At 36.9% G+C, this 25,053-nt stretch overlaps 1 protein-coding gene across 1 annotated transcript in view; it reads right to left on the reverse strand.

Moving 5' to 3' along the window:
• ITPR2 (inositol 1,4,5-trisphosphate receptor type 2) overlaps positions 1–25,053 on the reverse strand; it is a 516,873-nt gene that overhangs the window by 245,119 nt on the left and 246,701 nt on the right. The window contains 2 exon segments of the mRNA XM_017864487.1: positions 13,844–13,964; positions 15,151–15,279. Coding sequence (XP_017719976.1) covers positions 13,844–13,964; positions 15,151–15,279 — 250 coding nt within the window.

A 25,053-nucleotide genomic window follows, 5' to 3' on the forward strand; every position in this document is an offset into this window, starting at 1 on the left:
AAGGATAGGAAAGGGAGAGGAGGGGGAGAGGGATAGTAGTAGGAGAGGGACAGGAGGAGGAGAGGGAGAGGAGGAGGAGAGAGAGAGGAGGAGGAGAGAGAGAGGAGAAGGAGAGGAGAGGAGAAGGAGAGGAAAGAGGAGAGGTGAGAGGAGAGAGGAGGAGAGGAGAGGGAGAGGGAGAGGAGAAGGAGAGGTGAAGAGAAGGACGAGGAAAGAGGAGAGGTGAGAGAAGAGGACAGGGAGACGGAGGGGAGAGGCAGAGGACAGGAAGATGGAGAGGAGAGGGAGAGGGAAAGGAGAAGGAGAAGGGGAAGGGGAAGGAGGAGAGGGAAGAAGAGAGGTGAGAGGAGAGGAGAGGAAAGGAGAGGGAGAGGGAGAGAAGAAGGAGAGGAGAAGGAGGAGGAGGAGAGGAGAGGTAGAGGAAGAGAAGAAGGAGAGGAGAAGGAGGAGGAGAGGAGAGGAGAGGGAGAGGGAGAGAAGAAGGAGAGGAGAAGGAGGAGGAGAAGAGAGGAGAGGGAGAGAAGAAGGAGAGGAGAAGGAGGAGGAGAGGAGAGGACAGGAAGATGGAGAGGAGAGGGAGAGGGAAAGGAGAAGGAGAAGGGGAAGGGGAAGGAGGAGGAGAAGAAGGAGAGGAGAAGGAGGAGGAGAGGAGAGGAGAGGGAGAGGGAGAGAAGAAGGAGAGGAGAAGGAGGAGGAGAAGAGAGGAGAGGGAGAGGAGAAGGAGAGGAGAAGGAGAGGAAAGAGGAGAGGAGAGGAAAAGAGAGGAGAGGAGGAGGAGGGAGAGGAGGAGGAGGAAGGAGTGGAGGAGGAGAGAGTGAAGGAGGAGGAGGGAGTGGAGGAAGACGAGGAGAGGAAAGAGGAGAGGAGAAGGATAAGGAGAACAGGAGAGGAGAGGAAAAGGAAAGGAAAAGAAAAGAAGAAAGAAAATAGATAATTTTCACTAGCCACACCAAAAACATGTACCAATTTAGATAAAAACTCATGCCGCAGTTTTATAGAAATAGTAAAAGCTACAAGGCAACCTTAAACAATCAATTTCACCACTGCTTAAATTTCCCTAGTAAATGTTTTCCTAATATTCATGATAAGCTTCTCTTTCCCAAGCATGCAATATCTCTGTTTATGTCCTTCACACACAGCAGTGCAACTGCACTTCTGTCTCATCTGAAGGACAGACGGCCTCAACTCTGCCAAGCAGCGCATAGTTTTATAAATACTTAATCCTGCACCATGATCAAATCCTGGCAAGATGTTCATCCTTTTCTGGCTGCTTCACACATAAACTGGGTTTGCTCTAAACATTCAAAAATCAAACAGAAGACAATACTACTTCTATGTTATTTTCTAAGCAACAAAAATAACAAAAATTATAAACTTCAGTGTTTCTCAAAACATGTTAAAAACAAGTTTCCACTGACATTTAAACAAATTGGGGAGGAGAGTGGGATTTATCTGCCCTTTAGGAATCAGGTACATTAGGTGAAATTGACCATCAAATAAGTGTTGTTGCTGTGAAGATGACTTACACAAAGAAGCGCTCAATGAATATTTTTCTAATGACACCAGTGAAAATTTAGTTCAATGGCAGCACCTCTGTTATTAACAATGCAGCCTTTTTATTAGTAACTTCAGGGAAATCTCATCCACCACCAGAATCTCTTGTTGATGAACACATTCCTCTATAGCCAGCACCATGGACAAACCAGGCTGGGGAGACTCCACGATCCCAAACTCTTGAAATGATTTCTGTTTCCCTCAAACCATCCCACTTTGATTGATATTATCTGGTCTCCTGTCTTCACATGAATCGGACAATGAAAATTAGCAAGGTAAAACACACTACTTTCCACGTCTGTAGGTAAACTTTGAGCAGAGCTGAATGACAGTTTCTAGGCAATAATAGAAAATCAACTATGCAATCGAGAAAAACATTTTTTGAGTCAAAATAAATCTGCTTTGTAGACAAAGTTTTTTCAAACAACTGTAAAAACACAAATGTTTATAAAGACACAGTCAGAAATAAGTTCACTGCACTGTCCAAATAATATAAATACTAATCCGAAACCAAAATTAACAATGCTAATTTAGCTGTTCATTGTTTAAAAATTAAGGAGGAAAAAAACAAAAAAGAAAATTATGTATGTCTAAAAAATGAAAACAATTAATTTATCATTTCACTTATAAGGACATTAATAACTAGAACAATATTTTCAAATGCAACCAAAAACACAATCCAAAGTTAGCTTACTTTTATTAAGCTAGAAAAATTCTGGTATATACAAAAAAATTAGCAGGGCATGGTGGTGGGCGCCTGTAGTCCCAGCTACTCGGGAGGCTGAGGCAGGAGAACGGTGTGAACCTGGGAGGCAGAGCTTGCAGTGAGCTGAGATTGCGCCACTGCACTCCAGCCTGGGTGACAGAGAGAGACTCCATCTCAAAAAAAAAAAAAAAAAAAAAAAAAAAAAAAAGAAAAGAAAAGAAAATTCTGGGGGGTGTGTGTGTGTGTGTATATATATATATATAGCCTATATATATATATATGACACCAGTGAAAATTTAGTTCAATGGCAGCACCTCTGTTATTAACAATGCAGCCTTTTTATTAGTGACTTCAGGGAAATCTCATCTACCACCAGAATCTCTTGTAAGCTGCTGATGGAACACATTCCTCTATAGCCAGCATATACATAAACATATATGTATGCTCTATATATATACACATATCTATGCTATATATATATATATATGCTGTCTCTCTATATATATTCTGGTGTGTGTGTGTGTATATATGTGTGTATATATATTTGTATATATGTATATGTGTGTATATATATACAGGCTATATATATACATATACACATATATGCACGTACACATAGTGTGTCAAAATGTGAACTAGAATGTATTCTTGGGATTATCAGTTATTCTCTGCCCCATCTGTCTCTCAGTAAGGAAAACCTAACACATTTACTACAGTTAGCCACTCTTCTGGCCTATAGCATTAACTCCAACTATGTACTTTAACACAAAGGGTCACTTTAAAGTTTAAAATATTTTTTAAAATACTTGTTCCTATTTCACTTTTAAGTTGGAATGCAATTGAGATACACCTTAAGGATACACTGTCAGCAAGTAAGTATATGGATCCCTTAAATAACTTATAAGAGAGAGGATGGGTTGTTATCAATGCATTTATCTTTTGTAGAGCTCTGCCTAGAGATAACCAGTTCTCTAAAATGAGCTATCTTTATTCACAATTTTTTTTTATTATTAGGCAACTGTCTAATTAGGTTTATAAATCTGGGAAATTCTCTGGATATGACAAGTCTTTGCAGTGATTTTAAGATGTAATCAAAGTCTATTTCTAATTATTATTAAATATTGCTTATTATGTAAACATTTTTTAATTAGATGGAATTACTGATGGTATCTGCCAGACCAAAATCTCTGAGAATACATACAATGCAGTGATAGGTGCCATGGAGAAAAATGCTTAGCTAGATAAACTGACAGGTAGGGGGGAAAGGCAACAGAAAGTGTAAGCATTAATTAGAAAACCTGGTTGGTTGTCAAGTTCTACTGTACAGCCCAGGTGGAACACAGGAGAGTGGAATGGCAGGGGCAGAGAATGGCACATTTCCTGTATCATGTCAAAGGACCCAAAATAAATCTGTACTGAAGCACCAGTGTACATAAACAGGAAGAACATTAAATATATTAAATGCATCTTTCCTGTTTGGCACTCAAATTATTCCACGTGAATCCTCAATTAATCCTTACATTGAATAATGCATATAATTTTTATGGGTTATTGAAGAACTAGTATTGGCACACTTGACTAGTCATCTGGAAAAAATAAAGTTGATTCCATACCTTATACCTTATAACTAAATGTATTCCAGATAGCTCACAATTTTGAACAGCAACTCCCAAAACACAGACAAAACAAAACTATGAAAATTCTCCACGAGAATTCAAAAAACATCTTAGACTGATAAGGGTTATTCCGAAGATGAAAGAAAACCTAAAAAGCCTAAAAGAAAATTTTAAAATATTGCATGCCAAAAAATAAAAGTTCAAATGACAAATGGCAAGAAAAAAAAATTGGTGGGCATAGTGGTTCACACCTGTAATCCCAACAATTTGGGAGGTCAAGGTGGGTGGATTGATTGAGCCCAGAAATTTGAGACCAGCCTGGGTAACATGGCAAAAACTCTTTATAACAAAATACAAAAATTAGCCAGGTGTGGCAGCACCTGCCTGTAGTCCCAGCTGCTCGGGAGGCTGAGATGAGAGGGTCACTTGAGCCCAGGGGGGTTGAGGCTGAAGCCAGCCATGATTGTGCCACTGCACTCTACCCTGGGTGATGGAGTAAGACTCTCTCAAAAAAAAAAAAAATCAGAAAAGAGAAAAAAATTGTTACTTACAGGCAAAGAGATCATTTTCTTAATATCTAAATGGTTACACAAATTATTAAGAAAAAACCCATTAGGAGAAATAAGGAAAGCACAAGAAGTGACAGTTCACAGAAAAGGAAATATCAATCATATAATTTTTTTTTCCTCACTCATAAAAAAGAGAAGCACACATTAAAACTATAAAATATTTTACTTACAAGATTGGCAAAAATCTAACACACTGCATTATCAAGAAGAAAGATATTCTCCTACATTGCTGGTGGAGTGTAAACTGAACAATCTCTACAGAGGGCAGCATCTGTCAAAAGTGAAATAACCCAGAAATTCCACTCCTAGGTATTTACCTTATTCACATGTGCAAAATGATTGAAAACAACATAAATATCCAATAGTGAGGTTAAATCTATTTTAACAGTCATGCAATGGTATGTTATGCAGCCAAAGAGAAGAATTAGATACTCATTCATTTGTTTGTATTCATTTATTTTATTCATGTGATAAATATACATTGAGTGCCTACTCTACTGTAGACAAGATCAGGCTCTAGAATTTTATAAAAGGTAGGGTACTTAGTTTTATTCTGCTTTGTTACTTCTGTACATGTTACGTCTACCCCTAATATACTGCAAATTAATTGAGGGTAGAAAATATGGTTTGACACCTTGCATTTCCTCCAAAACTAGAATAATGCCTTTCAGATAATGAGGAATCATTATAAATCAGTTGAGTTAATAAATATGTGAAAAACTGTATGATATTATCCTATTTTATAACTTACTCAGATTTAATTTTTTTAGTAGTAATGGAGTTTTTAAAAACTGTGATCACAGGGATGTATGATGTCAAGCTCTTTCTGAAATCAACCACAATACCTTAGATAGATTAAAATAGATATGTTTATTTAATAGAGACTTAATCGCTCTTCTTAAAGGGTTAATATTTTCTACATGTACAAATCTTTTGGGACCAGTTGGCTTGAAAATTGATGTTTATTATTCAAACCATTTGTAAAAGATATTTTACGGAATTTCTACTTGGAAAATAGATTATGTTGCCAACAAAGTACCCAGCATTAATCCCCCCAAATCATTTGAAGATTATGAAACACATGGAACAAAATTCCTTTTAAGTGCAATAATATGGAAGTAATTCTTGGATGCTTTTTCTCAAAGTTCTATATTTCTACCATGTGCTATTTTACTTTAAATAAATGAATCAACTGAGGAACAGCATTTGACCAAGTGCATTAAAAAAATTCACATAGCCTTAATGGCCTGAACATTTCTCAAATCTCTGCGAATACCATAGTGTGCATTTACTGCAGAGTTCTCTATCCTTACTTGCTCCCACCATCACCCTTAATTTAGCTCATTGAGGGCAGAGGATGATAAAGATGTTTATACCTTACGTTCCAGTTAGCCCCCCTGCATGTAATGACTTTGCTGGGGAAGTTGTATTTATGATCACTTAAAAGCTTGTATCTTATCAATTTCAAGTCCTACATCTTGGAAGACAGTGTAGCAATGGAGGTAAATATCAGTAATTTCTACATATAAAAAGACATTCAAAAGCACTTTAGCCTTTAAAAGTTTAAAATGTTTTATCAGAAAAATCTGACACGATATACATGATACATTCACAAATGATCACGGTTTCAGTTTTAAAACTTCTGAAGTTTTACCAGAAAATTTGACATGACATAGTAAACTCACAAAGGATCATTGCCTCAAAACATTAATGGCAATAGATAAAGTTACAGCAAACTTCTGGAGCAATCCAGGGAAAGGAGAAAAAGCAATAGATGATAGGAAGTATTCTTTTTCTGTAAAGGACTTCCCCAAAACCCTTATAACTCAGTTCACTAGCTCCTCACCTTCTTTTTACTTTATTTGAACATTCTATGTATTTGTTTCATGTATAGTTTAAATTACCACCTTGATCCATAATGCATATCTTAATGGTATAAAACAGGTAATGCATCTGCTTAAACTGATTTGTGACAGCAGAGCAGAGATTTGTGATAGCAGAGGTTAATGCCTGCTAGCATGTCAGTGCAGAAGGGATTCAGATCCTGGCTCAGGCCCTGCCTACCTGTGTGACCTTCAGAAAGCTGCTAAACCCTGATAATGTCATTTCCCCATCTATAAAATGGAGCTAAGAATTATGTCCACATCATGGATTTTACTAGATTTTCCAACACTAAATGCTTGCTGCTCTCAGCAAGGCAAACACTGACTTAGAGAGTGCTTTTGCTGATTTTTACTACCTTTTGTGTTCTATGTACAAATAAGAAAGAGAATGAAGTATTTTTGATGCTAGATGAGTTGAGTTACTGTACTTGAGAGCAATTTACAAATCATAAAATGTTATGTAAATATGACTATAATTGATCTTTACATTGTCAGCAATGTGTTTACCAACTTGTAAATGCACTGAAAATCTGTCTTGTAAACAAAGTACTCTCTTGACTTTGTTGCATTTTAAATATGCATATCTCTTGTTCTCTTTAATATTAAAATTCTTGCATATTCGNTTAGAGAGTGCTTTTGCTGATTTTTACTACCTTTTGTGTTCTATGTACAAATAAGAAAGAGAATGAAGTATTTTTGATGCTAGATGAGTTGAGTTACTGTACTTGAGAGCAATTTACAAATCATAAAATGTTATGTAAATATGACTATAATTGATCTTTACATTGTCAGCAATGTGTTTACCAACTTGTAAATGCACTGAAAATCTGTCTTGTAAACAAAGTACTCTCTTGACTTTGTTGCATTTTAAATATGCATATCTCTTGTTCTCTTTAATATTAAAAATTCTTGCATATTCGAATTCTGCTAAACTTTAGTGCCTCTATGTGTTTTTAAAGAATTGCTGAAACACAAAAATAATTTTGCACCTGAGTTGTAAAATGTCAGACAGATCCCCACCCAACAAAGTTTATGGGAGGCCATTGTTTTGGTCTAGCCTCCTGCACTAGGCCCTAGCAGACCAAGCCAGAATGGAGTCATTCATGCTTAGTGCCACATAATCAAACAGAAATCTGAAATGGGCCGCTTATCCAAGAAAACAGGAGATGCATGGCAATCAATCAAAAGGGGCCTAGTTTGGCATGATATTTTAACCCTTTAAGGAGGGGAACTTTGAAAAGGCCAATTTGCTTCTTGTTCCATGTTTCTACTTTCTTCAGCCCTTTTCTGCCTAAAAAGCAACTGAGGTCCTGCTTTATTCTAGAATGGAATCGTTAAGTAGACTGAAGCCAGTTGACTAGGCTATTTAGCTGATGGCTAAATTTTTGTGGGGTTGGATCCCACCAATCTAGGAAGGAGTTAGCTCAATTAAAGTGATTGATTTGCGTTCAACTGATGTAAGATAAGATCTTGTAGTCCTTACTTTTAGTTTACATAAATTAAGTATGGTTTCCTTACTTAGGGCTTTCAAGGTTCTTGGTCTGACTTAATCTAAATTTCTAGTTTCATGTTGAAAGTATTAGTGAGCGTAGTAGAAACAGGGTTGACATGGTAATAGTGGCAGATAAAAGGCAATTAGATCTTCAAATTAAATTTGTTGTAATTTTGTCTTTTGACTACAGTAAGCCAAATGTCCATAGTTCTAATTTATATATTAGGACTTCCTAAGATAGGACTTTCAGGGCAACATGATAAAGCATAAACTTCATACTCAAAGAAACCTGGATTTCATTTATTTATTTATTTATTTTAGAAACAGGGTCTGGCTCTGTCACCCAGGCTGGAGTGTAGTGGTGGGAACATAGCTCACTGAAGCCACAAACTCCTGGGCAGAAAAGATCTCCCACTTAAGCTCCTAAGTAGCTAGGACTACAGGTGTGCACCACCATGCCCAGCTAATTTTGTTTTTGTTTTTGTTTTGTAGAGATAGGGTCTCACTATGTTACCCAGGCTGGTCTCAAACTCCTGGCCTCAAACCATCCTCCCACTTTGGCCTCCCAAAGTGCTGGGATTGTAGGCATGAGCTATTGTCCCTGGCTGAAACTTGGATTTCAAACCCAACTCAAATACTTATTAATTGGACCAGTTACTTAACCTTTCACTATCTGTGAAACACCTAGCCTATGGATTACTGTCAGTCAACAAACACTTATTAATCTGCTTAGTCAAGAACAAACACTTTCAGGCTCCAGTGGTGAAGAAAGGAAAGTCCTTCTTTTTATAGCTTACATTCTAAAGGGGGATGGGGCAGACAACAAAGAAGCAATAAATAAACAAACAAGCTGCTTCCAAATAGGGACAAGAGCTAAGAGGAAAATGAAATGGTCTAAGATGATAAGGAGCAAGAAGAAGCGGAGACACTGCATGGGGGGGCAGGTGTTCAGGAATACTTCACCGAGCACTTATATTTTGAGCTGAGATCTGACTGATGGGAAGAAACCAGCAAGTGACAATCTCCAGGAGGAGGATCCAAACAGAGGGAATGGCATATGCAAATGTCCTCAGGTGAGGAAATGCCTGAAGCAGATGAGAGATTTGGAAAGAAGGTCAGTGTGGTTGGAGCAGAGTTGGAGGAGATGGAGGGTGATGGGAAAAGATCGGACTAGACGCAGCTCAGATGAGAAAGGGCTTTTGTAAGTGCAATGGGGAGTTGTCAGTGGATGAGTGACATGCTCTGGTTTACATGTTAAGATCCTCTAACAACTGTGCACGCAATGGATTGCAGTGGCACATTTAGTAAGGACACTCTTCTGTCATCCATGTCCGATGATGGTGGATTTGGACAAGGGTGACACAAAAGAAAGAAAAAGAGAGATTCTGGAAAAGGGTCTGACAGAATTTGCTGCTGTGTTTAATGAGAGTAAACAAAAGGGAAGAATCCATTGTTATATCCAAGGTTTTAAAAGAGTACTAACTGCAAAAGAGTTATTTTTCAAGTAGCACAGAAATCTGCCTCTTGCAGCTGCCATATATGAGCTATAATTCTGTCTCTGGGAACCTGTTAAAAAAAAAAAACAGCCCAGTCTAACCTTCAAAAGTTTAAAAATAATTATTGTGTTCCTCCTCAGATTTCGTTTCTTTGTCTAAATATTTCAAATGTTTTCAAACACTAAAGTGAGGTGATTTTAGATCCCTTGACGACTATGAGGGTTCACTTCTGAATGTGTTCGACTTTGGTTCTCTGTTTCTATGACCAGCATCCAACAACAACCAAAAAGCATACAATCTAATCATCATTAAGCAGAATCTGCTTTTCACCTTCATCCTAGGTAACAACTTTCTATTAATTTCTTTTGGACAGCTACTTTATAGTTGCCCGTCAAAATCTAATATGGGAGACAAGAATAGTGCCTGTGATGATGTAAGTTAGAATGAAATGAGACTGTATCAGGCTGTTCTTGTGTTGCTAAAAAGAAATACCTGGTGCGGGATAATTGATAAAGAAAAGAGTTTTAACTGGCTCATCATTCTGCAGGCCATACAAACATGGCCTCTGCACCTGTCCGGCTTCTGGTGAGGCCTCAGGAAGCTTCCACTCTTGGTGGAAGGCACAGGGAGAGCAGACGGGGTCACATGGCAATGGCAGGAGCAAGGAGTGGGGGCAAGTCCCAAACTTATAAACAACCAGATCTCACGGGAACTCACCAAGTAAGAACTCACTTATCACCAAGGGGATGGCGCTAAACCATTCATGAGAGATTTGCCCCATGATCCAGTCACCTCCCACCAGACCCCACCTCCAACATCGGAATCCCATTTCCACATGAGATTTGGAGGGGACAAACATCTACACCATATCACAGACTCTAAGGAAGCCATCCGTGGACCAATGGGGGAGAGTTCAGATTTGGATGTAGGAGCCAAGGATGGTTATGGAGGAATTTGAACAGAAAAAAAGTTGAGTAACGGGAAAGATGCTGAGGAGTGGCAGTGGTGGGAACTGGAGAAAGCTAGTGTGAGCCATGTGGGGGCATCCTAGATGTAACAGTGAGGAATCTAGCCTCAGAGTGTTAGGTAAAGGGATGTTGCTGAAGGTTGGGGACGTAGTGTTGATTTTTTAACCAAAAGAAATAATTTCACATCAGAAAGACTACTCTAGTATCAGGCTTATTTAAATAAGGGAAGACAGAAGGAGATAATATTAATTTCTTGCAGTGGTCCAAGAAGAAAGTAATGAAGGGTTAATGAGACCACAATGGGGGGGAAGGGGAGGGGAGGAACAAATGCAGAGGGAGACTGGGGACAGAATTTCCAGAGCTTTAGCTATTCAGATGGAAGGGACCAACAAGGAAAATGAAGAAGGCATGCCTTCTCACCAAGCGAAAACTGAGATTGACACGGAAACCTCACTCTTCACGTATCTGGATTATACACTTCCATATAATTATTTTTAGACTTATCACACATGTCTTTATAGCATACAAAAAGAAACTAAAATTTCCTCTTAAATTATAATGTTTTGGCCACTATGGAAATGGTAGGAAATGAAATCTTATTACTTAGAAATAAAAGATATATTTAGACTAATATAGTTTCAGTAACTATATTAAGCCCCCAAATCTGCAATTCTATGCATGAACTGACTGGATTACACAATGCGTATCACTGAAGTCAGAATTCAGAAAGCAGTCACAATATGGAATTTCACTTGTGGCTCCAAGTTTTTTCTCTCAGTGTATACATATGATCAACAACATGCCTGCTATGCCCTGTGTAGGGCCAACTGGCATTTCCCCGCCTTGCATTTGCTAAATTTGAGGAGTGGAGGAGGAGGAACAAGAGGAGTGAGGAGAGAGAAAGAAGGAAAAAGAGGAGAGACTGCCTTAATATGTGAAATACAGAAAAATACTCAGCAGCTAAGACAATGTATTCCTATGTAAAAATTAACACCATCATGTTTCTTTGCTTTTCCTTTGGATTTTATCTTTTAATGGTTAATGTGTTTCCTAACTGATTTGACCCAAATAAAAATACATTTACTGCTGTTTCACTATAACTTGAAAGTAATATCAGAAATTACATAAAAGTGTGAAGAAGAAACCAGATCCACACATCATCCATCCACCACTCAGAGATAATCAATGTTAAAATTTTATTTATCTCTCTGAACACTTTCCTCTGTGTATCCTTTTAAAATAAAAATTAGGTTCTCTTTCTTTATTTCTCCTTCTTTACTTTTGTGTGTCCTTCTTTATTCTTGATACAATAGTGACCTCTTCCTCTTCTTGTACCTCTTCATTTCCCCTCCCACACCATTCAGTTCTAAAATCTTTAGGAGGAGCGCAGCACAGTAAGTGTCCCTGCTGGGTAAGATGTGCAAAGGAGCCATGGCGCTCCAGAATGTGGAGGCCCAAAAGGGAGTGGAAGGTCTATGTAGCAGGACTGCCTGCAGAGAATCAATACTCAAGTGGGGTGAGGAGGGTGCCCATGCGAGGAGCAGCCTGGTTACAGGCAAGGAGTGTATCCATGCAAAGGAGTGGCCCAGGATAGAGAGGTAGAGGCCAAGCCAGGTGAAGAAGATCCCCTGCAGAGCAGCAGCCTGACCTAGCACCAGCCCAAGGGAGGTGCTATGTTTTGATTGTGTCCCTCGAAGTTCGTGTGTTAGAAACTTAATCCTCAATACAACAGAGGTGAGAGGTGGGACTTTTAAGAGGGCAGAGCCCTTGTGAATGAATTGATGCTGTTATGAGTGGGTAAATTATCCCAGGGGTGGGTTTCTAATAAAAATGTGAGTTTAACCCCTTCCTTTTACTCTCTCTCTCTCTTTTCCTCTCTTGCTTTCCACCTTCTGCCTTCCCCATGGGACGATGCAGCAAGAAGGCCCTCACCAGATGCAAGCCTCTCCATTCTGAACTTCCCAGCCTCCAGAACTGTAAGAAATAAATCTCTATTCTTGATCAATTGCTCAGTCTCCGGCACTCTGTTATAGCAGCACAAAACACAGTAAGCACAAAACAGACTAAGACCGGAGATGAGGATGACGTCCCTCCATAGGAGGGTAGCAGAGGCCAAACTGCAAAAGGACAGCATCCTTGTGGGGTGTGGCCCACCAAGGGGCATCCAGCACATGTGGGCTCTGAGGTGAGGAGGGTATGTGCAAAGAATGGTTCCAGGTGTGGAAACATTAAAGTTATTAGTTTATTTGAGGAGAACTGGCATCTTTATCCATTGAATTTTCCAATCAAGAAATTATTTGTTTCTCTATTTATTAAATCTTTTATATCCTTTAATATAGTAAAATTTTATTCTCTCATATTAAGTTTACTCCTAGATGTTTAATGTTTTTGTTGCTATTGATAATGATGTCCTTTTCACATTATGTTCTCTTTTGTGGTATACAGGAAGTCTATTAAGTATAATACTCATTTATAATTAATTACCTAAGTCAACTGTATTATTAGTCTATTAGTTCTACTAATTTTCAATTGATCCTCTTGGGTTATAACTGCCTTTCAATGTATTGAAATTAAAATTGGGGCTGTCACTAAATTTTGCTAATATAAAAGAACCTAGGTCAAACTGCAAACAGAAAGAAATGAATAAAAACATTTTAAATGGTCATTCATTAGTTAAGTCATTTATTCATTTCTCACATATTTGTTGAGGTATGCTATAACCCTGGCCAAATTACATAACCTATAAAACTCTCTGTTTTCTTAACTATAAAATGTAAATAATTAACCTATCTAAGGACTAAATGCTAAATGAGATTATGCATATAAATTGCTGGCATTGCACATGGTAAGTACTCAATAAATGTTAACAGTGATGATGACTGATAATGAAATATGCTATAAACTGTTGTTCCCAATGCCTGCAGAGCCACCATTAGTTGAGAGGATGATCAAGCTCTTCCTTTTTTGTTCAGGACAGCCAAGTGTGTATTTCTTCTCCTCTCCCCTCCACCATTGGGGGAATGACCCTAATTAACTTATTAACTTTCTCTCTCTCTCTCTCTCTCTCTCTGCTTACCTCCCTTTAGCTGTAATTCCCTTGCCTTCAATTTCATTTGTAATTTCTGAAGCCTTCTATATATAATAGGCCCTCAATAAATACTGATGGACTTCAAACAAAATTGGAAAGCTACAAGACCATCAAAAAGTCCTACGTCATATGAAGGTATTACTAAGTCAGGTCACTTAATAGACAAGACAATTCCATAATGAAATCTAAGGTAACGATTAACTAAAATTCTGTAAAATCTGACTGAGCCATATTAAAGTTCCATATGCAATAATATTAAATTTAAGATTTTTAATAGAATGATTATGTCCTCCTCCCAAAAAGTATATGCAACATTCGGAATCATTTGCTGATGGCTGCTCTTCAATTTCACAGAAAACATACCTGTTTTCTTATTAAGTTGTAAATTGAGAAGCTGCTTGTGGTGCCCATTAGCCAAAACCTAATTTCTAACAGAAATGTAAAATAAATAAAACTCAAACCATGACTTACCCACTTCAGCTAAAGTTCTGATACAGGATTCTACCGAGGCTTTCTGTGCCGGGTTTGGCCAGGTGCAATTGTAAATTCTGAAGGCAGATTGCAGTAGCTGAATAAAAACTGGCTGATGTGTCTAAAACCAGAAAGAAGGTAGGCAAAAAGAGATGCTAAACCATTAACAGCCCTGATGTAGTGTCTATGCATTATCAGCAATGTTCACCAAAATAACATAAAATACACTCTTTCAAGTTTCAGTGCTAGCTAATAAATATCTCATTCATCAAACATTCATTAGGTACTCTCTTCATGAGAGGCAACATGCTACACACTATAGAAAATGGATTATTTTCATTTTAATTATATTCTAAACCAGAAAAATATGCCATTTCCTGAAGCCAATGACATGAATATTTTTTATAATCCATGGTTTATTCCCATGTGCAAATAAGCAGGTGTTTCTGGGTTGGTTGGTTTGTTTTGGTTTCATATGATAGGCAAGTAGAGGAGACAACCATTTTGAACTACAGAAACAATTTCCTGTGGTTCTATCTAATGGTTTAAAATTTTTCCCTAAAGAAAGTATAATTGAAATGATTTTTTAGAAGAGTAATACACAATCACTGTAGAATATTTGTGGACCACAGAAATGTAAATCATCAAGAATCCTACAACACAGAGATACAGTATCAATATTTGAAGACATTTACTCTCTGAGTTTTTTGATGCATGTATGTTTATATATTCTTTACACAAACAAATTTGGATGATATTATAATGGAATCCAGTGGCCTAATATTACTTCATGTTTATTTCCTTGGTCATCAATTTTTCCTTTAAAACATGATTTTTAATTGTTATATAATAGACCATCCTACAGATATATAATAATTTATTTAGCTTTTCCTCCTTTTAAGGATGTTTAATTGATTAAATTTTTAGTATTATAAATACTCGGATTAAAAGTTTTATTATATAAACCTTTGTTAATTCTATTAGGATAAGTATAACTTCAGAGGCAAAATGTCTATCATTTAAAGAATTAACTGTGCAGTTATTTCAACACTTGGCAAACAATCAACATACAGATATGAAAGCTCTTAGTCTGCTTAGAGAAAGAGGAAAAATAATTCAATTTAAAGATGAGGTCTCTTTGTTTAAAATAAAGTTCGGTAAACTCAGAAAAAGGCATAATAGTAAATAATATAAGAGAAGAATAAACATCTCAAGTGTAGGAAATAACTTCCTGAGCAGAAAAAATTTCCCCTACTCAAATAAGAGAAACGCTTTGCAACAGAATGCTTTGCAATTGTTTGACTTACCTGGAGGCTGGTACTATTGTCTGAAAAGGGAGAATTAAAGAAGCCGCTCACAATATTCATTATTGACTCAGTAACACACTTTTCCAAAAAGATGTCTGCATGTTTCCTGTCTGTAGTTGTGTTGCAAACCTGGAGAGAAAAACAAAACAACTCAGTGTGTTTTATCATATTTTTAAACTACAACTCAGTATTGGAACCACCTAAAAGTTGTCCTGAAATAGTTGTCAATAACATTTCTTCTGTTTTTTAAAGTTGCTTAGAAGAGAAGCATTTCAGCCTGAAATCATGAAAATGGTATCATTCTTCAGTAGCTTCTCCATCAAGTTAGCCTTCATTTCAGCCTTGAAAACAGAATTCTTTCACAGACGCCCAGCCTCTTCTTCCTAATTTGCTTCTCCCTTCTCTTGCACACCAACCTCTCCCTCAGCCTCCAAGTTTGGCTTTGCTGGAGAACACTTTTCCACTCAATGTAAGGTGACCAAAGATGAAACAGTCATTCTAAGTATAAGAAAGGTGATTAATGGTAGTAATTCCAGACATTTTCACTTCTAACCCTCACTCAAATTGGAGGACACAAACACAGAAAGCATGTGGAGAGGAAAACAGATAGGTAGGAGAAGATAAATCTAAACCCTCCCAATAATTTCGACGTTTTTATCCATGGATTATCTGAGAAGCATGGAAGTATAGGTTTGCATGCATTTCAGAGTGGACTCAGCCAAAGAGACAATGCTGAAGCTGGAGAAAGACCAGAAAAGAGCAGTCCTGGTTCCTGCTCTGATCTTTACATCTGATGAAAAGAGGCAGTAATTGGTCATTTTGCATTTTGCTGTAAATTTCAATGTCAGCATGATCAAATTGCAAAAGCTAAGCTATCTAATTAAAAACACACGAAAAAAAGTTGGCTGGTGAAAAGACAGAAAAACATAGAGATAAAAGAAAAGAAGTGGGAGTGGTGGGCAGAGAATGTGAGAAAAGACTGAAAAACTGCAGCAGAGAAAGAAAGTTTAAATTTTCACAAAATTGTGGTGGGTAATATGGGGGCCAGATGTTCCAGACGTTCTTAGACCATCCAAATTTTATGTAATTTTAAAATTTTCAATAAGTTGCTTAACCAAAAGAATAAGTCAATGTCACTTAATCTGATATTGTTTAAAAGCTTTCACACAAATTCATAAAACAGAAAATTTCCCTTCTCAAACCATGTGTCCCGGGGCTTTTGTTTTGGGATCTGGGAACACTAATGCCAGCATTTGCCAAGTGGAGGTGGGAGAAAGAGAACAGGGTTTATTTTGAGTCGAAGTCACTTCCCATCTGAGCAGTTTGCTTTTTCCTCATCTATTAATTGACCCCACCTGACTTTGTTTTTAAAGATTTTTAGTGTATCTAATTTCATAGGGTAATTGTAGGCACAGTGTCATTAACGGAAATAAATTACATCGAGTTATGTAACCTTCTAGTTATTGTTCCAGCATATAACTTAGTGCCTGGCACACACAAGATGTTCAACAAATGTTTGTGAAATGAATGAATAATTTAGTAAATTTTTAAATGAAAGAGGGATAAAGGACTCTTATTTTGTTTTAGGTTAACTTTAGATTGGGCTATATTCCTGGAACATCTAACCTAGGATTAAAATTTAATTTAATTTACATGGTCCCAGATCTAATATAAAATTGATCTTCCTATGATGGATAAGAATTAGGATTTACTTCTTTTAGCATCTTCCTAACACTCGCTTTACAGTGAAACTTTCTGACACATAGTTTAAAAATATAATAAAGTTGAAGACGTAGCAGACCAATTCCATCACAACCAAAACAAAAGACCTCCCTCATTCAGTAACATTTCAAGGAATTACGTGGGGCTCTCTGGAGTCATTAGAATATACCACACCGCATTTTCTGCAACTGGACACTTGCCAAAAAACCACCCAGAAATTTGCTTTTAGTCAGTGGATTAATAAAATAATCTATTTCTGGATCAAGACTTTCTTCAAAATCCTGGGTTACGAAAAGTCTGTGTTTTACAAAGCTATGTGGAACCTATTACTCAGTTCATTTAAACAAGAAATTCAAATAATTTTTCAAGAGTTTTTTCTGTCCCCTATGAATGACAACATTTCACCTTGCATCTTATAATATCATGGACAGCCAAGAAATGTAGGAAGCACTTATGAAAATCTTTTAAAATTTTTCAGTAAAAAGAACCTCATACATATGAACATCTCTTTATTTCCTTTTATTTTATTTATTTTCTCTTTAAAATAAAGATTGGACATGGCTCAAATAAAATTACATCATATCAAATTATATTTTTATGTATAATACATACAGTTTAAAAGTTTTAATCCATTTGCACATATTATTCACATAACATTCTTTCCTATAAAACACTTTCATGTACTGCCATTATCTAAATACTTATTTTAAAAGGCTATATTTATTCCATCATTCTAATGCACCATCATGCTTTAATCCATTTTTGGAATGAGTTGAGGTACACATTAGCAATATTACAAATCATTTTCTTATCTTCTTAGTTATTTCCTTCTTGCTCATCTTTTATGATGTGATTTTTTTTTTTTTTTTTTTGGCTATTATAAAGAATTGTGCAAAATTACTGTATTTACTTTCAGATTTTTTTGGCATATTTCACCAAAAGAGGAATCAACAGATGAGGGTATGTAGACAGCTTTATACTGCTTGCTGGGCTGATCCTCTAAAATAATAAATTTACAATACTGTCAGCGAACTATCCACAGATACACAGGATGTTCCCTTATCACCACCAAATAGCTTTTGCTTTGGGGCTCTGGTTGTATTCATCTAATATGAGGCTCCTGCAGGAGATTATAAAGTGGAAGAGAAAAAAGTCAGGCACCTACTCTACCTCTGCCTCCATCCCCATCTCCCTCTCCTTGTAGGGGCTTCTGTGTTCTGGATACAGCTGCTACTGAAGCCCTTCCTCCACATCTCCAAGCTTTCCTCAGGATCTAGTAATAGTGCCTGCTCCATGTACCTTCAGGATCTAGAGGTGGTAAAATCCCTCAGTACTCTCCTATCCCTTCTTGTTAAATCTGCCCTTGTTTCTTGAATTGTGCCATGTGTTTCCTACTATAACTGACTGCTACACCAGTAAATTATAATTGTTTTTATCAATTTAATTATACATAAAAGTTATTTTTTATTTCCCTCGCTGTTAACAAGGTTGGCCACTTTTCGTGGAATCATTTCATTCCTATCTTCTGTCATACACAAACAATTCAAGCCCTGTAAACCATTTTCCCAAAACCTAATGACTGTACATTTAGTATGAGTAACATATTTTTATGAGCTCTTTTCAGTAGTCATTTCATACGTAATTTTGTATTCCATTTAGAATATTTCATTATATTTCATTGTGTAAACTACTTTTCAATATCCAGGCACTGTTATTTATTTTGTTCATTACTATTTATTAATATTTAATATAAAGAAGAAAAAACTCCCTCTTAAAAGAAAAGAATAGTATATACATTTTATTCTAGTTTTCAACTCTTTAAAATATCTGCAATTTGCTGCTGTAGGTGACCTAATTCATGAATTGATTATTTTTTCTCCATCTGGATATTCAATTGTCCTCAAAACATTAATTAAATATTAATTCCTGCTTCATTCCTAGGTTACTTGAGGTTTGTCTTATAGTGTGTCACTACTGACTACCTAAATCTTTCCCCAAATCTCTAATACACTCCACGGATTTTTAAAAACTATTTTAACCTAACTCCACAGAATGAAATGATTCCCAATCTGTAATATATTTCACAACCTGAAACAACCAAGTCGACCATCATTGTCTTTTCCAAGGAAAAAAAATTCCGTATTTCGAAATATTTGTCTTCTTCTACTTCCAGATGAATTTTACTATATATTTGTCAGATTTAATGGCCTATCACATAAGGACACAAATTATTAAACTGAAGCTACATATTGGACTAGAAGTTAGAACAATGAATTAAACAAAACAACACCCCTACTCTATTAGACTCTTTTTCCCAATCAAGAGAGACACACAATAGACAAAGTAATAAATATATAACATGCTAAGTAGTAAAAATAAAGAAAATAACAGACTAGAGAAAAATAAAGCAGGGCAAGTGGTACAGGGAATGCAGTAGGCAAGGTGGGGATGGTCAAGGATCCCTGTTTATTTAAACAGCTTGGTTGGTATCCCTATATAAGGCAACATTTCACAAAGAACTGAAGTTGAAAGCAGCCATCAACATTTCTGTGGGAAGAGCAAGTAAAAAGTTGTCTCTGCCATTAGGATATATGCTCCTGGACACCAGGAACAAGCCTGTCTTGCTCACCACTGGACATGCAGCACTTCAGCACATAACAGATATTCTAAAATTATTTGTCGAACAAGCAGATATTAAGTGAAATTCTAGATACAATTGTGTCTGAACTTCTCCCCTTGCATATATGATGTCCTTCCTCTCTTCTGCTCTAAAAGTGACTGCCACCCTTCCAAGGATGATCGTCTATGGTAAATAAGTTACCATATGTTGAGCAGCACTGTCCTACAGAACTTCCTATAATGATGGAAATCGTCTATATCTGTGATGTCCAGTATGGTAGCCAGTAGACACAGGTGCATACTGAACATTTGAAATGTGGCTAGTGTAACTGAGGAACTGAATTTCTACATTTTATTTATCTGAATTAAAATTTACATTTAAATAGCCACAGTTGGCAAGCGGCTACCTTACAGGGCAGGGCAGCTCTAGAGCCAGTTGCATACTTTTGATCATGAGGAATACAACTCCTAAGATCACTTCAGTATTTTACATAGACAGTAAAAGTGTTCCTCTAAATATCTGAGGGGATATCTCATATTTATTTTAATTTGCATTCCGTTACTTGTGAGGTCAAAGCTTTTCCAAGCATTTGCTTTCTATATCTCCTTTTTATGTGAATCATCAGCTCATACACTCAATTGGCTTTCTTAGAATTCTAAATTCTTTTTTTTAAACAGACAACATTTTCATAATAGCAATACATACTAATTGTAGGAACTCCGAAAATACAGAAACTATAAAATGGAAAAATGAAAATTATCTTTAATCCTATAATTCAGATAAGACTATGATTAACATGTTGGAATTTTTTCTTCTAATCTTTTTGGTCTGCCAATTATATTTTACATAATTGAAATCATTCTAGATTATCTGTTTCACATCTTCCCTTTTATACTTCATGCTTAAGTATTTCTCACATTATTAAAAATTCTTAAAAAATAATCTCAGTGACTCTAACATCCACCATATAGATATATGACTTACTTAACCATTTCTCAAATATTAAATATTTAAGCTATTTCCTACTGTATATTATCATAAAAGTATGTTGAACTTCTTTGACCATAAATCCTTTGTAGCATTTGTTTTTGTTTTTGTTTTTTTGAGACAGAGTCTCACTCCGTCTCCCAGGTTGGAGTGCAGTGATGCAGTCGGCCCACTGCAACCTCTGCCTCCCAGATTCAAGGGATCCTCCTATCTCAGCTTTCCAAGTAGCTGGGACTACAGGCACATGCCACAATACCCGGCTAATTTTTGTATTTGCTTCGTAGAGAGGGGGTTTCACCATGTTGTCCAGGCTGGTCTCAAGCTCCTGGGCTCAAGCAATCCGGCTGCCTCAGCCTCCCAAAGTACTGGGATTACAGGTCTGAGCCACTGCCCCCGACCCTTTATAGCATTTCTAATTATTTCCCAAGGACAGATTTTTGGAGGGTAAATTACTTGACATATTAGAAAAGTATGAAGGGTTTTTCTAAATGCTTTTTACAAAGGCTGCATGAAACTATACTCTCATCAGCAGGGTATGCAAATACATACCCTGAACCATCACCAACATTTAATATGCTCTTTCCAAGCTTGCAACTTAGATGGTTGAAATTGTGCACATATACCCTAGAACATAAAGCATAATAATAATAAAAAAAAGAAATTTGGATCTTATTTCTTTTTTGTGTTGTTTTAAAAGTTATTAATATTTGAACATTTTTTCAGAGGTTTATTAACTACTTGTATTTCCTGTTCTATAAATCATGAATGCTTTGTTTTCTCATTTTCTATTAAATTGTTAAGACTTTTTCGTATAAATATATGTAAGTTCTTCATGTGATGGTTATTACCCTTTTTAAAACTGTATCATAGCTATTTACATTTTGATGTGTTTTACTTTATTTATTCATTTATTTTTAGAGACAGGGTCTTGCTCTGTTGCCCAGGCTGGAGTGCAGGGGCATGATCTCAGCTCACTATAGCCTCAAACTCCTGGACTCAGGGGATCCTCTCCCCTCAGCCTCCCTAGTAGCTGGGACTACAGGCATATACCACCATGCCTAGCTTATTTTTTTTTTTGTAGAGACAGGCTCCCTCTATATTACCCAAGCTGAGTCTCGAGCTTCTGACCTTAAGCAATCCCTGAACTGCGCCTCCCAAAACACTGGGTTTACAAGTGTGAGGATATTTTTAATTTTTATTTATGGTGTTTTTATGTACTTAAGTGTTAAATTTTCAAACAATGAAATGGCTATGATTTTCCTTAGCTAATTTCATCTATTGCTTTCATCTAAAGACAGACAGACAAGTATTATCTACATTTCCATCCATTTTTACTGGTTCAGGTTTTTTTCTATTTAGCTATGAAATCCATTTCAATTATTGCTATTATGTGAGTTCATTTGACCCTAAATAGCTAGTGTCATCAACAGTCATTTTACTTCAAGTTAACAATTTTATTGAGTGTCCATTCCATGCCAAGAATATTCTACATACTTGAGATCCATCAGTAAACAAAATATATAAAAACCACTATTCTAATGGAGTTTCTATTACTAATAATCCAAGGGTGGGCAAACAGCGTATGCATCAAATTTAGCCAGATCCATTCATGTTTGTACTGCCTGGGACTCCTTTCTCTATAGTAATTGTCATAATAGTGGCAACAGTAGTCTACAAAGTTGAAATATTTACTATTTTACTGTTTACAGAAAAAGTTCACCAATCCCTAGAAACATCCAATCCCTTTCCACTAATAGGTAATAATTTATTGTATATTAATATATATGTAAAAGGCTATTTCTGGCTATTCATTTCATTTCATTGATTTGCCTACTTAATTCTATGCTCAGACCACATTTTCTTTGTTTTCAAATCCACTTTTTAAATATTTTTAGCTTCATATGACATTTATTTATTTATTTCACAAATATTTATTGAGTATCTAGTATGTGTGAGACATTGTTCTAGGTCAGGTATGCAGCAGTGAACACAGATAAAATTCCTGTCTTTCATTTGTTTCTACCGAAACAAATACAAATAAATATATATATATGTAAGTGTCAGGTGGTATTAAGTTCTATGGAGAAAAATGAAGCAAGTGTATGGAGGATAGAGAAAAGAGGCAGTTACTTTATATAGGGTGGTTGGCAAAGCCCTCTCTGAAGGAGTGACTTTGAAGGAAGAACCTAAGAGACAAGGAAGAAGTTATGCAGATACTGGGGAGTCCAGCATCCCAGGGAAATGTACAGTTGCTGAGATAGGAAGGCATTCGGCATACCTGAGGAGCAGCAAGGAGACCACAGGATGGAACAGAGAGCTAGCTAGGGGGAGAATAAGAGGACAAGGGGAAGAAGGGTGGTCATAGGATGCAGGCTAAGTCACACAGGGGTTTTACTCTGAGCAAGACAGGAAGCCACTGGAGGAATCTGAGCAGGGGAGTGACAATCATCCTCTCCTTCTTCTCCCTCTCTTTCCCCTTCACCCCCTTCTCCTCTATCTCCTCCACCTCCTCTTCCTTTTCCTTCAATCATGATGGCTGCTAGATAAAGGATAGATGGAGAGAGGGACAAGAGCAGAAGCTTGGAAACAGGTTATGAAGCTATTGCAATCATCCAAATGAGAGAGAATGGTGCCTTGGGGTAGGGTAGTTGTGATGGGAGTGTTCAGGAGTAGTCAAATTTGCAATATTTTATGATTAGAACTGGCAGAATTTGTGGAAGGACTGGATTTTGGGTAGAAGAATATAAGATTTACAGATGGCACCAAAATGGTTTGCCTGAATGCCTACAGTGAGTAATAGAATTGCCATTTATAGAGATGCCACAGTCTTGAAAAGGGATTATTTTAGAGTGGGGCATGGGAATGAATAAAGAGTTTGAGGTTAGACAGCCAAGTGGAGGTGTCATGTAGACAGTTAAATATGTGAAACTAGACATCAGGAGAAGCATAGAAAGTTGTGAGTAAATGAGATTAGCAAACAGTGACTATAGACAGAGAAGGGACCCGTTCCAAAGCCTGAGTCTGGCACACTCCAATATTTAGAAGTTGGGAAGATGCAGAGAAAACAGACAAGAGACTGAGGAGTGGACAGTGTGGTGGGTGGCAAATAGAATGGAATTGACATCCTGGGGTCCAAGGGAAGAAGCCTTGTATAAGCCTTACGCAAGTTATAGAATATACTTCTTCACTTCCCTGAAATGTTAGTTAGAAGACCATATAAAATGAGCCCTTTCAAATGAGATTTTTTAATAGCTCATTCGACTTAAGAAATTCAAGAAAATTATTTTTTTAAATTGACTTAATGTAAGTTAAAACTTGACTCAATATAAGAGTTGTTAACAATTAAAGATGTAGAATAAATAAACCAATGATATCAAAAAAATGGCTCAAGTTATCTACCTGAAAGTGAAATACACAAGTTTGTCTTGTTAACCAGTGACTAATGGGGTACCGACATGACAGAGAGTTAGGTGAGCCTCCTAAATTATTTCTTGGTCTAATTTCATTCTGCCAGTATGTCACTTAGAGTACTGTTGGTCCTTATAGGATCCTGACATTGATAGCAAAATTGGAAACATCTTCAAAGAAAAAAATATAGTCTGAGGCTAACATTGATCATAGTCTACCCTCTTTATGTGCCTTCTAATAATGACTCAAATCCCCTGACTATCAACAACAATCAGTTATAAAGCCAAAGAAAAGCTTTTCTGCGCTACAAACACCAGTTTTAGCTGCACTGGAACATAGATCAAAGTGGGCTGTCATTAAATGCTCTGAAAGACAGTGTAACAACTTTCCGTGGGTCTAATAGCATTGCTGCCTGCCTAGATCTGGTGTGCTTACAGGACATGGATACTGTCTCTGTCAGGATATTAGAATGGAATGAGAATGTGAAACAATCTAGCACCAGTTTATTAAAAATAATCTTTTGGGAAAGATTTTCTTGTATGGGTCTTAACAAGATAAGAGACAAAGAAATGCCAATAGGAAAATGAAAAATACTAAAAAAGGCGACTTTAGACAGCCGTACTCAAGGACAGACAAAAAGACGCTGGTAGTGCTGACTCCAGAAAAACAAGAGAAGAATGGTGGAAGGTGGTATGAGTGCCAATTTCATTATTATTAGTAATTTCATTACTATTTCATCTGCATTTTAAAAAATATTGTCAGGTCAGGCGCAGTGGCTCACATATGGAATCCCAGCACTTTGGGAGGCTAAGGCGGGCAGATCACGAGGTCAGGAGCTCGAGACCAGCCTGGCCAACATGGTGAAACCCCGTCTCTACTAAAAACAGAAAAATTAGTCGGGCGTGGTGGTGGGAGCCTATAATCCCAGCTACTCAGGAGGCTGAGGCAGGAGAATCACTTGAAACTGGAAGACAGAGGTTGCAGTGAGCTGAGATCACCCCACTGCACTCCAGCCTGGGTGAAACAGTGAAACTCTGTCTCAAAAAAATAAAAATAAAAATGAAGTATAGGCTAAGGGAGTGAGAAGGAATAGAATTTTACTCTTTCTCACATGAAAAAAGAAAAGCTGGAAGTATGCAACTGAGGGACAGTGTGGGACATCCATG

Source organism: Rhinopithecus bieti, unplaced genomic scaffold (assembly GCF_001698545.2).
Source record: "Rhinopithecus bieti isolate Rb0 unplaced genomic scaffold, ASM169854v2 scaffold_72161, whole genome shotgun sequence".
NCBI lineage: Eukaryota > Metazoa > Chordata > Mammalia > Primates > Cercopithecidae > Rhinopithecus > Rhinopithecus bieti.